The sequence below is a fragment of the Eurytemora carolleeae genome, unplaced genomic scaffold (genome assembly GCF_000591075.1).
Source record: "Eurytemora carolleeae unplaced genomic scaffold, Eaff_2.0 scaffold1928, whole genome shotgun sequence".
Taxonomy (NCBI): Eukaryota; Metazoa; Arthropoda; class Copepoda; order Calanoida; family Temoridae; genus Eurytemora; species Eurytemora carolleeae.
The window spans coordinates 2854-16975 of record NW_019397812.1 but is presented as its reverse complement, the minus strand read 5'-3'; the positions used below and the strand labels follow the sequence as shown (position 1 = coordinate 16975).

Below are 14122 nucleotides of genomic sequence, written 5' to 3'. Positions count from 1 at the left end.
AATTGTAAACAATGGGACTACACTTTTGATTTTAGTCTTTTTGAAAGTTACTTTGTTCATCCAATTTAGAACAAAATCATGTTTTTTGACACTGGAGGATAAGTTAAGAACATAAGATTCTAAAATCCTTGGTTTAATAACAAGATTTAGGGGTTTTTCGTACAAATAACCCTGATGCAACTAAAAGTAAAGTAAAAAACTAGATATGTATATTCCTAAATATAGTTTTGATCTGGTATGAGTTAAATCAGACATTTTTGTATTAGTTATAAAAGAATCCTTGGGAATGTTTTGATTATAGAATGTGTTTACTTTAAAAACACCAATGCTTTTTGAGTTGTGTCTGAAACCAGTAGGAATTGAGTTTAACTTTATTCATTATTATTTTCCTAGATGATTTTGATGAAGTGCAGTATCTTCTTGGAAAATAATCTGAAGTACATGATTATAACCATGGTTCATGCTTTCATCCATAACAATAACCTAATTGCAAATACTGTTCCCATATTTGAGATATCACAGGAAGAACTTCATGTTTAATTTTTATTTGAGTTGCAAAATCACAACACTTGATGTCTCTGTTCATCTTTTAGAAACTAAAAGTTCATTGTAGTAAAATAAAATATTTTAACTGACATCATTTTTTTCAGATTATATCAAGCATGAGCAGAGTGTAGAAAAGTTTCACATTGAGTTTTGTATTGTATTTCTCAACAACCCTTTTTTGGAATAGCGATCTTTCAGATATATACAGGAAGGAGCATTCTTATAATTATGAACACATAAACATAATTTACACTTGAAATATCACTTTGTGATAAGAATAGTTTAAAGTTTTCATGTTCAAGATGTTTAATGTAAAAGATATAAAATAAAATGTTTAGATTCTTAACATTTTGTAATAATTATGTACTTTTACACAGTATATTTTATAATATACTTACATATCAGAAATCAATTATATACCCCCCACCCCTTTCCTGGGGTTTTTTAAAAATGTAATTCAAGTAGATGGGAGAAAAATAATTTTCTCATGAAAAAATCCCATGTTCATCTTGTGATATAAACTCAAGTTTTCACCGTGTAAAAACTCAGTCCTAAACCGTGATTAAATTGTCGACATTCACCTCGACAGCACATGAATTATCACGGGATATTGACGGGTCACTCATGTGGTACTCCAAATCCATCATATATTCTTGTGTTCTTCTCGGGTTTTTGTTTGTTGGGTAGATTGTAGACATCAGTGAGAATGTCACTGATGTAGTAGAGAGCGTCCCATATCATCTTAGATTATCTCAAATCTTTAACGCCAAAATACACATATAATACTCGAAAAAATCTAGCAATTTCTCCCAAAACAATTTTCTATAAGCCTTAATTAAATTTTTCAAAATTATAAATTCTTCTTAAATTATCCGATTTGTCCCCCAAATTGTAATTTAGACTCATTGACGCGGTCTTATTTGATGTGGGACACCCTGTATGTAGACATTGGTAAGAAATGATTTGATATAGTATATATTATATGGCGCCGACAATGTAGTGTTTGATGTGGGAGATCATATCTGCGCTGTCGTATATACTTCAGTGCTGATACACTACATCATATGTATAATAGAACCAGGAGTGATACAGTGTATTGTCAGGACCTACATTGGACATGATAATCATTGCTCCACCCAACTCTGGTGAAGCCTGTCATATTTAGGCGCTGTAACAAAAGTCAGTTTTTTTGTAAGCTGGGTATTTCATATTTTTTTTTGTTTTTTAATTTAAAGTCACTCCACTACCAAGCTTAAAATCTTAAATTATAACCTTGTCAGAAATAATTATGATACACTTAGTAAAAGATAAAGCAGATTGAGATATGTAGACATCCAGCCAAGTTTCATTCTCCATGATCAGCTTCTGCTCTCCAGGAATTACAGTGTCGCCAATTCTGGGAAATAAAGGCATTCAGAGCTGAAAACTTTAGAATTGTGGATATTAATGCTTGATCTCTTCTTTTTATTAATTTCAAGATTGATTTAATCTTTAGTGTATGAAAGTGTATGAAATGTATTTTAAAACCGGGAAATTTGAAATCAAAATAAACAGAGACTAAGGAAAAAAATTTGGATATTCAGTTTAAGCAATCAGGATTAAGGATATCCCATTCTAAAGTTTTTAGCCCAAGAGAAATAAGAAAATTAGGTTAGCTTGGTGGGATATTGATTGCACTAATTGATAGACAGACTAACTTACATTCATACTATGTTCATCCAGGCTAACATTCATAGTTATCAAACTCAAATCCCTGTGGAAGGTTTTTTGAGCAAGTGGAGAATTAATTTTTTTAAAACTTTTAACGGAATTCGGCTGATTTAATTAATTAGCTCCATTGAAAATTTTAATTGGAATGAACAAAATATGTTCAATTGAACTAAATCTAAAAGTGTGGGTAAAATTGGAAAAGTAGTACAAATGAACATAAGTGCAAATGAACAAAAAAATGTTCAATCACAGCAAAATTATAAATTTCACCAACTTTACATAAATTATAGTTAGTTCAATTGTACTTATTTTAGAAAAAATGAACTAAAGATGTTCACTTAAAAACTAAACTCTGAAATTTCTCAATTTTGCCCATTAATCAAAATTAGAGCAATTGAACTTATTTTAGAACAAATGAACAAACAAATGTTCAATCTAAATATAGATCTAAAATTTCAACATTTTGCACATTTACCATAATTAAAACAAATTAAAATATTTTAGTGCAAATTAAGAAAAAAATGTTCAATCAAACTAAAATCTGGAATTTCACCATTTTTATTTATAAATCATAATTGCAATTGAAGTGCAATTGAACAAACTTTTCATTAGAAATGCTCATTTGCTCTAATGTTCAATTGTTCTAATATTTACAAAAAAACATTGGTCTGTATGAACAATTGCACTAATATTTACAGAAAAAACATTAGCCATCTGAACAAATTTTTTTGTGAAAATGTTCATTTGAACTATACTTCATATTGTGCTTAAAATTTTCTTTGAAGATTAGTGTTTTTGAACTAATATTTAATCCAGATCAAATGCACTATTGAACATATTTAGTAAAATATTCCTGACTGGCAAAATAAATTTTAGTCAAATTGAAAGCGCAATTTGTGTTCATTTGCACTAATGTTTAATCATACAACAAACTGGTTTCTGATCAGCTGACTTTAGTGCAAATGTACATTAGTTCAAATGGATATTATTGCAAACAATACAGCATCAGATCAAGCCAGAAAACTATCAAAAATTTAGAAAAATCAGTTTAATTCTGTATGGCGTTACAGCTGAAAGGGCATTTTTAGCAATGCTAAGAAAGCCTGAAGCTTCTCCAAAAATGATAAGAGAAGCCATAATAAGAAAATTGTGTTAGAATCAGCCACACTGTTTCAAAATATAAAGACTCATCCAAGCTAAAGTAAGAAAATTACATGCTTGACATTATGTTTATTTCGATATGCATTTATTTGTTTCAATCTTGTTAATAAGATATTTCTGGAGCTACTGATTGTATAGTATTGAACTCATGCACAATATAAGAGTGCTATTTTAAGAGTAGGACAAAGTTCTGTAATATATTTTTATGTTTTTAATATCTTCCCCATCCCCCTTATTTATATAAAAAACTTTTTTTAATTTGGTAAATTTGTGCCCTCTGATAAATTCACTTTAATAGACCATTAATAAACCACCGTTTATGCAGTTAATACTATACAAATAACCGTTAACCGTTTTGCTGTTAGGAATTGACAACCAATTTCTAAAAAAAAATGGGCTATTTTAGATTTTTTTAAAACACAGACCTGAATTTTAACCAGCCGGTACCTTACACTATGCATTAAAAAATTTACTATGCTTAAAAGTACTTCAAAATACTAATCCTTGAAAGTGCTATGTCAAGAAATAGCTGTTTCATCCTCCTATTTTAAAAAGGAAAGTGGTAGTACTAAGAGAAAAACAATTTCCACTATTACTCTTATCCCCATGCATTATCACTATATCATTAACAGTTTATTTAAACAGTACAGAAGTGAAAAGCTTGACCAAAGGCAGATTTCAGGGGCGTAGGAGGACTTTTGCTTGGGGGGGGGGCATAATGTACGTGCGTATATTGGACTGCTCCCCCCTCACAATTTCCCTAAAATATGGTATGAAAATAAACAACACTTTTCTAAGCTTTCAAATATCAATCTTATTTCGAATTTTAAACAGAATTTAATAGAATATTTTTATCAGCAGAACAAATGTTTTAATTCTAACACATGCTATGTTTGCAAAAGAATCGAAGAAACCAAAGACGATTTCACAAAGAAAAGAATAAAAAGATTAATAAGAGTAAAAAATATAATCAAACATAAAGGATGTCAAAAATCAGCGCGAATTAAAAAGATGCTTAAAAATGCCCGTTTTTCATAGAACCTATATCTTTTTCACACTCCATAAAGCTTTTTTATTACTTTTTTTTAACATTACAAATAAATATTTAATTTTTATTTCTAAAAGTTGTAAGTTCATCGTCGAAAAATACTTACAACCCACCACTAATTTAAATATAGTATAAACAATAAATATGTAACTTTCCTTATACTTTCCTTTCCTTTTCCTTTTATTTCTAGTTTAATATTTTTTTTAGAATTGGGGGGAAATATTCCCACAAAATCTACTTTTAGAGGTTTTTAAATATTTCTCCTGAAACACTTTATTTTGTTTGTTTTTGTTATATTTCATAAATAAATAATTTTTTACTTTACTTTTACTTTTTACAATATTCTGGGATTTGCTTGCACAAACATTTCAATGATTTTTTCAGTAGAGAGCTCAGACAGCCTTATAGGGTGTAAAGCTATAAGTGCAAGATCATTAAGTCTGCTCTCCGTCATAGTACATCTTGTATACTGAAGTATTTTCTTTAGAAGGCTAAATCTTTTCTCTCCTTGTCTTGTATTAACAGTGAATTTAGACAAATCCTTAGTCTTTGTCATTGTCAGGTGTTACTTTTTAAATGTATTTTCCTTTTAATTTTGTATTTTCCAGGGGGGGGGACGCCTGGAACTCTCAGGGGGGGCAAGAGGACTACTATCCCCCCTAGGTAAGCCACTGTGTCTGGCCTAAGGAAGGGATATGCAAGCAGATGTAATATTAAAATAGCCTCCCCCATGGGTGCCCCCCTCAGCCTCTCAGGGGGGCACACATAGAGGGGCGGGGGGGCACGGCCCCCCCTCGTACACCCCTGGCAGATTTGACCATGTTTGTTTAACGCTAGAAAGCTTCCCAAACAACAACTTATAGAGCCAACTAAGCATCATTCCTGGGTAATGGTTTTTCATACTGGAATTTTCAAGAACAATGCTATTGTTTTTTTTTGTTAAAAAGAGTCTGGAATTATAAGTGTTTGAAATAAGGAACACATTCTGAATCTAAATTTTGGTTCAAATATTTAGAATGGGGGAGGGGGGGTTCCCCACCTTCTTTGATTTTACAAAAGTTGGTTGATTGGTTCAGTCATCACCAAAGTAATTAAGTATTTGCAGCTAACTCAAATTTTCCAATCCCCATATCTTTGATATGTGATGGTGAAAACCTTTAATATTTCAAGCGTTGCCAATAGGCATTTGCTTTAAATAAAAACTTACCCAATACTTGTTACCACACACTTTTCATACCCCTGTACTCTTCTAGAATATCATATTGTCAACTATTTTTTAGAAAATTTTGAACTTGATAATAAATTAACACAAAACAAAAATTAGGTTTGGTTTATTTTTGAGAAATATTACAACCAATGATATTCCTAATTATCCATTGAATAACCTTCGAAGAATTCTGCTTATCAAAATTTCCACACTTAGCTATTACATTTCCTAGATTTAAGAACAGTAATCCCAGTACTAATGAGGGAAATTCCATTTTCAGTCTGAAATGTGAAAGATTGGTTTAACAATTAATACATTATGGTTGGCTGTTGAGGCAATATCATATAAACAAGGGCTGTAATCTGTCGTCTTTGCAATAAGGATAGAGATCAGGGACATAAGGGAATCAGTGTTACAGGTATAGATCATGTAGTGACATACAGTACTAGGAAAAATACGGGTTGCGGCATCTGTTTATATACAGTGTACACAGATCCGGGGTATGTAAACAGTAGACAATGAAATAATTAAAGAAATCCCCTAAACCCACAGTGTTTTTGCCAAAACCAGTCTCAGTTACCTCTACACAGATCCTGGCAGAACATAACTATGCAATATGCATCCCCTGATATCAAAGTGTTAAAGAGAAGGTAGTAATATGTTTAACATACCAGATTTCTAAGATAAATTAGTATTTATATTCTCAATTAGCATAATTTTATAAAAAATGGTCTGCAATCTGATTAAAATTAGTCCAGGGCATGAGGGGGAAGATGAACTAGGGGATAAGTATATTTTTATGGAGGGGGGGGGGGTCATGTGGCCCCCCCTAATAGCAACGTTGAGTTATCCTTTTATCCTTTTACAAAATATCCAAAATATACTTTTAGTTTTAAGGTTGAAGAGATAAATTTGTAAGTTTGAAAGTTTTAAGAGGGGTGGGGGCTGGCCTGGATGTCCCAGCCTTCTTGAAAAGTTCTATAGAGGCTTGGGGGTCTGAATTTATGAATAGACTGGGGGGGGGGCAGCTTATTAAAAAATATGAGATCATTAACCTTTAAAGCTTGGGTGATAGAGGGTTGAAAACATGCCAAAAAAAGGTCAAACAAATGTAGTTTTTAGATCTGTAGCTTTAGTTTAAAAAAATTAATGGGGATATTTCAGTTTTTTTGTACCCCCCACCCCACAAGTCAATTTAGCATTTTTTTCTCCATTTCTTCCTCTTGAGTTAAATATTATATTATGTAGTTGAAAAACTAAAATTGACAAGAGTGTCCATGTTTAGATATCTACAAGAAGTGTTTACCACATGAAAGCATATTGAGGAAGTGGTGTGCAAATTTAGATGCCTCGCCAGGATTTACAGAGCAATTATAAGTTTAAAACATTACATTGGAACGAATTAGTTACTGAGATAACGGAATCCGAGATCCAAGATGCGAAGGCTGATCATGGAGAACTACTTAAATATTCCTTGCTTAGAGAAACTGCACTACTGTACACAGTCCTACGGCTGAAACATCTTGCCAAGAAGAAGAACTTTGATTCACAAACGTCAAAAATTAGAAAAAAGTTAAACAAACTTGTGCTTTTTGACAACCAATAAGATTGTTCATGATGATCATTATTCTATCCAATTGATTTTTAATACATTTCTTTATGAAATCATGTAAACTTTTTTCATGAGAACAAAATGAATTAAAATGATGGACTTCTTTATATGTTGTGAGACAACATCTGAGAACTTTTGAATCAACAAAATACGTTAAAACCTTCTTCTCAGATCTCTGATTTAAATCTAAACTGCAATTTTACTTGACATATATCTTTTGTGAATTTTTGGAATTTTTATGAAAAAGATTGTATTTAAGACAGATTTGAACTTATTTCGTCAATTTAAAAGTGTTCAACTTTAACACAGTGTTGCCAACTCTGAAGAAAGATAATTCCCAATTTATGTCTTCAAAATTCCCAAAATCAACTTAAAATTCCCCATATTTATGTTATACTGAAAACACAGTAAAAAGTGCTTTAAATTGATATCAACTTTAAAAAACACCTAAATAATATGCATTTTCAATATCCAAAAAGCCTTATTTTGGTAAAAATTCCCTTTACAATGATTGATCTGAATCAGATTTGATTTAAATCATGTTGAAAAATAATTCATGACAACAATTGGTATGAATTTTAGTCAATTCCATTGTTTTCCAGTACAATTTACAAAACATATCAAAAAGTTTTAAATTCCCCAGAAATACCCCAATTTTCATTCTATTCCCCGGGGAATTCCCCATTCCCAATTGGGGGCCCCAGATTTCCAAAAAATGGGATAAATTTCCCCAGTTGGCAATACTGCTTTAACAGAGAAACTGACATATGTTGCTGGAAACCATGCTTTTTTAGTCCAAAAATTACAATTTAAACTCTTCCAACTTATGCTAAGAGATTAACATATAATTACTAATTGACTTTAGTGGAGGAATAATTATTTTGGCATATGTCGAAAAACCAATATAAGGTTAAGAAATTTAAAATACATCAATAACATTTTTAGCATACAAGTTAGGGCCGAACTGGGAGGGGGGTGGACTGCGCCCCCATGTGCCCCCCCCCCCCGTCTTGTAGGATAAAATGGAAGGAGAACTCGCATGCTTGGCTGCGCTTATAATTCTCAGCATTCTTTCACCCGTTTTTATATTAAAAGAGCCATTTTGGATGTTTTCCATCATGTTTTCCATATTGCTGAATAACCTAAATATTTTTTGAATATTTGAACTTTGCACAAGGAGTTAGAATATCCAATTGACAAATGTACATTAATTGGTTTCCGCAAAAATCCCTCTCTTCTTTAAATGTTCATGTTAACCTTTATGTTCAATGATAAGGAGTCTGTACAACTCCCCAGAGGCCGTTCCTTCCATAAACTACATTGGTCAACAACTTGACGTGTACTATATTGGTCGTGAAATGTACGGAGAAATATCTATCTATCAGATAAGAATTTAGCACGAGACATCTAGCGGCCAACATATCGTCCCCCAAAGTACGTAAAATACACGACCACTTTCTATGGAGAGAATGGGCTCTGCACAAACTGTCTATCAGCATTCTACACTCTACCCTTTCTCCGCATATAAACCAAAATATAAAGATACAAATTGTGGCAAAAGTGTAAATTTTAGTATGGAAACATGTTCAGCACCAAGACTGCAATTACATTTAAGAAAAAAAGGGAAAGGGGGACATCTATGCAATGAAAGGGTGATCGTGCACTGTTTTGTAATAGCTCAAACATAGCGACTTGCAAATATTCTTTCAAAATCAGTCCCTTAAATGGACGGGCAAAGGGAGGCAGGTAAAAGAGAAATGTGGATATCTTGATCTAGAAAGGAGAAAACAGATGAAAATTTAAAATTATTAACAATGCAAAAACATTATTAAAAAAAAGGGAAAAATGTGAAAATGATTAAAACTTTGAGTTACTTGTGCCGGTTTTGATGCTGGCTATCTTATCAGTTGCAAACAATTGGTTCTGTTGATTGGATCTATGTTTGTAGACCATAAACCCTACAATCTTTCTTCGTAAAATGTCGTCTAAAATCAAAGCATACTCCTGAACCCCAAACCCAACCTTAGAATGCCTTGAGGCCTCCTGTTACTCAACAATCTTCTGTTATTAAAAGATCTATTTTATTCTTAATTCTATGCCGCGTTGCTAACTTTCTTATCTCCTGCAACGAATTGGTTATATTTCTACTCTGTTCTGTTCCTTTAAATCTGTTATTTTGTTTATTCTATGCTGTATTGCCAACTATCTATATTTGCAAGCAATTGGTTCTTTTGTTAATTCTTCATTCTTTTAGTGCTGTATGCTCTATTGCTTATGCTAGTCTGCTTTCTACTGCACTGCATTAAAAACGAATTAAAAAAAATTAACAATTATTCATGCAATATATGACCTTTAAGCAACAATGGATTCAATCAACCAATAACACAAAAGTATATTTTTACAAGTTCTATCAAAAGTATATGCACTGTAAAATTTGAGATTGTATATTTTATTCAATATTTCGGAATCGCGCGATCACAACAATAATATTGGATAAATTTTACCTAAATTTTGAATAATTTTGTTTACCAATTAGAATCCAATAGGACAATAATATTCCTATTTATTGAATATTTAATTCAAAACTTTGGAATAAAATACGTAAATAATCACGCGTTGACAATGCGAGTGATTTTTATACAACTGAATTGAATATATTATACAAAATTTAAGAATACCACTGTCCGTGCAGCGGTGCTTCAACCTAGCGGCANCGCATGTGCAAAGCGAAATTTTTACTTTACGCATGCGCAGAAATGTCGTCTTAAAAATATATTCAATATTTTTGTATGTTTCAGTAATAAATAATGATATACAATTTTAAACAGTTTTTTAGAATAAAATATTCAATTTTATTTATTTTTTTTATTTTCTTTATCATTATAGTTTTCTTAAATTCAAAAATAATGAATGTTTGATTCAAAATCCTTGAATTTTTTATCCCAACCCCTAGTATATAATTATTAAATAAGATTGAATATATATGTATTTGGTTTAGTAATTCCTTTCTAAATGTTACAGTATTTTTGAATTTAAAAAAAATCTATTTTTGGGCAATTTAAATACAATAATAATGAATATTATTTACAAAAATATTGATTCGAATATAAAAAAGATCCAACTTTGCTCGCTTAATTTTACAGTGTGGAGTAGTAGTATATTTAAACAACAAGCATCAGAGACCCCCAAGGCCATCTCAATTCTTGAACAACTTTTAGCCCGTTAACTGGAAATTTCAGGAACCCTGTGGAAAAGAAACATGACACATATTGCAACCTTAAGTCTATTTGACGTTGTTATAATGCAAATAGTTTAAAAAATCATTTATTAAAGGGATAGAGAAGGAGACAAGTGACCAGTATACTGCACTCTCATTGGTGGGAGTTCTTGTGACGTAATACAGACGTATAGATAATATTATCAATTATATCTATAAAAAATTAAAATAAAAATTATAAATTTATTATTGCAGAAAATCTAACTTACATTTATGTTTATCTGGCCGGGATATCATTGTTTTCAGATTTGTTATGAAATTATTTGTTTAAACCTATTTCTACACAAAATGGTATAAGTATTTTCATATAAATTTGACACAATTTTTATATCAATTTCTCGAGACAGGAAGACCAGATATGACTTTCATGGGTTGCTATCGAGAGCTAAAGTGATTAGCTTACAGCCTACAACCCCTTTAATTATTTCTTTACAGTCCCAATTTAAATTAAATTGGTCTGTATACAGATTACACCCCACAATCGCCGTATCTCATTTTCATTGAACTATGAACAGCCAATTCTATAAATCGCCCTTCTATTGCAGAGTTTTCTGTTTCTCACTGTTTTTTTATTCTTTGATCGACTGTTTGTTTGTCTGTTTGTATTCAGTAGACGTCAAAACAGCTGAACTGATCTAGTCTAAAGAGGCAACTCACTTGACCCAAGAGAATGTTTAAAACTTACCAAGTTTAAAAATTGGTTCAGAAAAAAAGGTGAAATTTACTATTTTTTCATTTTTCCATTCATCCGCATCATGTACAGAGGGAGGGAGGCTGGAGGGCTAGCCTCCTGAAAATAAAAAACTTATTTGTCAAATAATATTACAATGAAAGTGAACACCTGAAGTATATTAGTCATAATGAATAATTTGGAGTTTAGAAAAAAGAACATTTTTATATGTTACAGCTTTATTGTATTTTTATCTTAAATGACAAAATTTTATGAAATATCCTTAAGTTATTTTTATCAATGTAATTTTATTTTTAAAGATCTCCTACCAGTGGCGCCATTAAATAAATAACTTTAATCTCTTAAAGGCAATTGCTAGAATTTATGAAAATAATTACAAAAATCTGCAGAAATTAAATATATTGCAATATCATTTATTCTATTATTATAGGAATAGAAAATATTTCTGCTTTCAATTAAAAGATAAATGTTAATAAGTAATTGCTGCATTGGTTTTCTAAATATCAAATCGAATTTGCTGAAAAAAAATGAAAAAAAAAATACAATTACACAAATGTTAAAGTACATGATCAAAGCTTTTTTGGTCTAGTATTTACACAAAATGTTTTTCCATTACACTCTATGAATATTTCGATGTTTTATTTTTGTTTTTGTCTGTTGTAATTACGTTACAGGTAATTACTCATAATTATGTGTAACACTTTCTTTCACTTATGGAGGAGCGTTACGCAAAATTACGTGCTAATTATGTATACAAAAGAAAGTCTAGTTTTGCGTAATTAAGGCATAATTACGAGAAACTATGTAATAAAAAAACCATTCCGTAATTAGTAAAGTACATATTAATTCTCAGAAATGAATATAGCGGGAAAATATATGTAAGGATATGTGTTATACAACCATCTCCATATGATTGGATAATTTGAATACTTTCAAAATGAATTAAAATTCGTTTATGGTGATTGAACAAACCTCTGTAGAGATAAAAACTAAAAAGTAAATGTTAGTTCCACATTTTCTTGAAAATATATTTTGGTATAGGTTGACCCTTGCCAGTTCTAATGATATAATAACCATCAAAATCGATCTTAAAAACCACAAAAAAATAAACAAACAAAAAAGATTATTTGAAAAAAAATTAAATGGGCTGTCAAATGGACAAACGGGAAACGAACTCAGATCATCAGATGGAAAAAAAAGATAATTTGCAAATATTCACTTTTTGAAAAATGTTTTAAGACAATTATTATTCCTTGAGATTGTTTCTGTCGAATGAACATTAAAAAACCAAACTAGTTTATATGTTTAGTGTTTAAAGTGGTGGTTGGGGTCAATCTAATTAACAAACTTTTATGTAAAGAATTTGAAATAAGAAATTAAATAAAAACTATTTTTTTCTGTTCATTCCTGTGAAATCAGTCATAAAATCTCTGATGTATTTAAATTCTCGTACTTAAAGTAAACTTTTTACAAGGTCTCAAACCTTCTCTAGTACGCTAACTTTAAGATGGTAGAGCTCATGTCCAGGAAGGTTAAAATGTTCTCCTGTAGGCTGGTTTGAATGGAAGTTTTGCTAATTAGTTGTAATTATTGCGAAATCACTTTTGTAGAAATTACACGAAATTATGGCGTTATTTCGCAAAATCAAAGTTTTGCTAATTACGCGTAGTTATTACAAAATTTTGCGAAATATTATTACATATGAAAGAAAAATGAAACAAGGCAACTATACTCATATTATTAATATTCGACGAGTCAGTTTTTCTTACGATTTATTATTATTTACAACAGAACTAAACTAAAGGAAAATACAATACGAATAATTATTATGAATTGAAGATGTTTCAGAGTGATGGGGAATCTTCAATGGAACCTCTAGTCAAGGAAGCTGGTCTTCAACTGCCTCTTTTTCCCCAGATTTCGCTCCACCCTGGGCTAGCATTTAACCCTAGTACCCCGTGGGCTGGCCGGCTAGCTCCCAGCCCCCGGTTCTCTGGGATAACGGAACTTTCAGCTTGGCTTGGGTTATTTATAGAATTCAAACACAAACAGGAATAAATCCGTTAGATTTAAGGAGGGATGGAAAAGGGGTAGGGGGGGAGAAACTGGACATGATGGAAAGAGGGAAAAAATACCATTTATGATCGCAGGAAAGATCAACACATCACTTTCCTGCTACAATATGGTTGTAGAAATTACGCAAAATTACGCTGTAATTTCGCGAAATTGAAGTTTCACCAGTTACGCGAAATCCTACAAAATTACATGAAATGAAAATCATTTCACATAACTACACGTAATTTTGCGTAAGTTAATAATCTATTACGTTGAAAAGGGGTAGGAATTAGGGCTGGGCGCGTTAACGGTGGAACAATCGTTCTTTCCCGAGAACAAACGGAACGATCAAGAACGATCCCATCGTTCTGAAAAAAACCAACGCTTAGAACGCGTTATTAAAAATATTGGAATGATTAGTAAAAGAACGGAACGGAACAGAACGGGAATTGCATGAAAAGAACGGTTAAAATCGTTAACGTGTTCTTATTTTCAAGAATGCGTTCTAAGTTGGGAACGCATTTTAAATCAGGAAAATGTGTTTCCAATTTCAGATTTTCTCTGTATGTATAACCCAGCTAGCAAAATAACCGATTTCGGTTATACCGCCTCGTATATACGACAGGCTTCGCCAGAGTTGGGCGGAGCTCCGATCATCATGTCCGATGTAGGTCCTAGCTGGCGGTATAGTAAACGGCACCCACCCAGATCTGTCGTACATAAGATGTAGTATATACTACAGTGCAGATATGATCTCCCACATCTGAACACTTCGATGTCGGTACCATGTAGTATATACTAAATCGAATTCACTC

At 31.6% G+C, this 14122-nt stretch overlaps 1 protein-coding gene across 1 annotated transcript; it reads right to left on the bottom strand.

Moving 5' to 3' along the window:
* Window positions 1–381: 381 nt before the first annotated feature.
* LOC111715987 (uncharacterized) lies at window positions 382–5949 on the bottom strand. The gene is made up of 4 exons (XM_023491397.1): window positions 5831–5949; window positions 5673–5714; window positions 1819–1942; window positions 382–483 (listed from the first exon to the last, which is right to left on the bottom strand). The coding sequence occupies exons 1-4, from the start codon at window positions 5944–5946 to the stop codon at window positions 382–384; spliced, it is 384 nt and encodes a 127-aa protein (XP_023347165.1). The 5' UTR covers window positions 5947–5949.
* Window positions 5950–14122: the final 8173 nt, after the last annotated feature.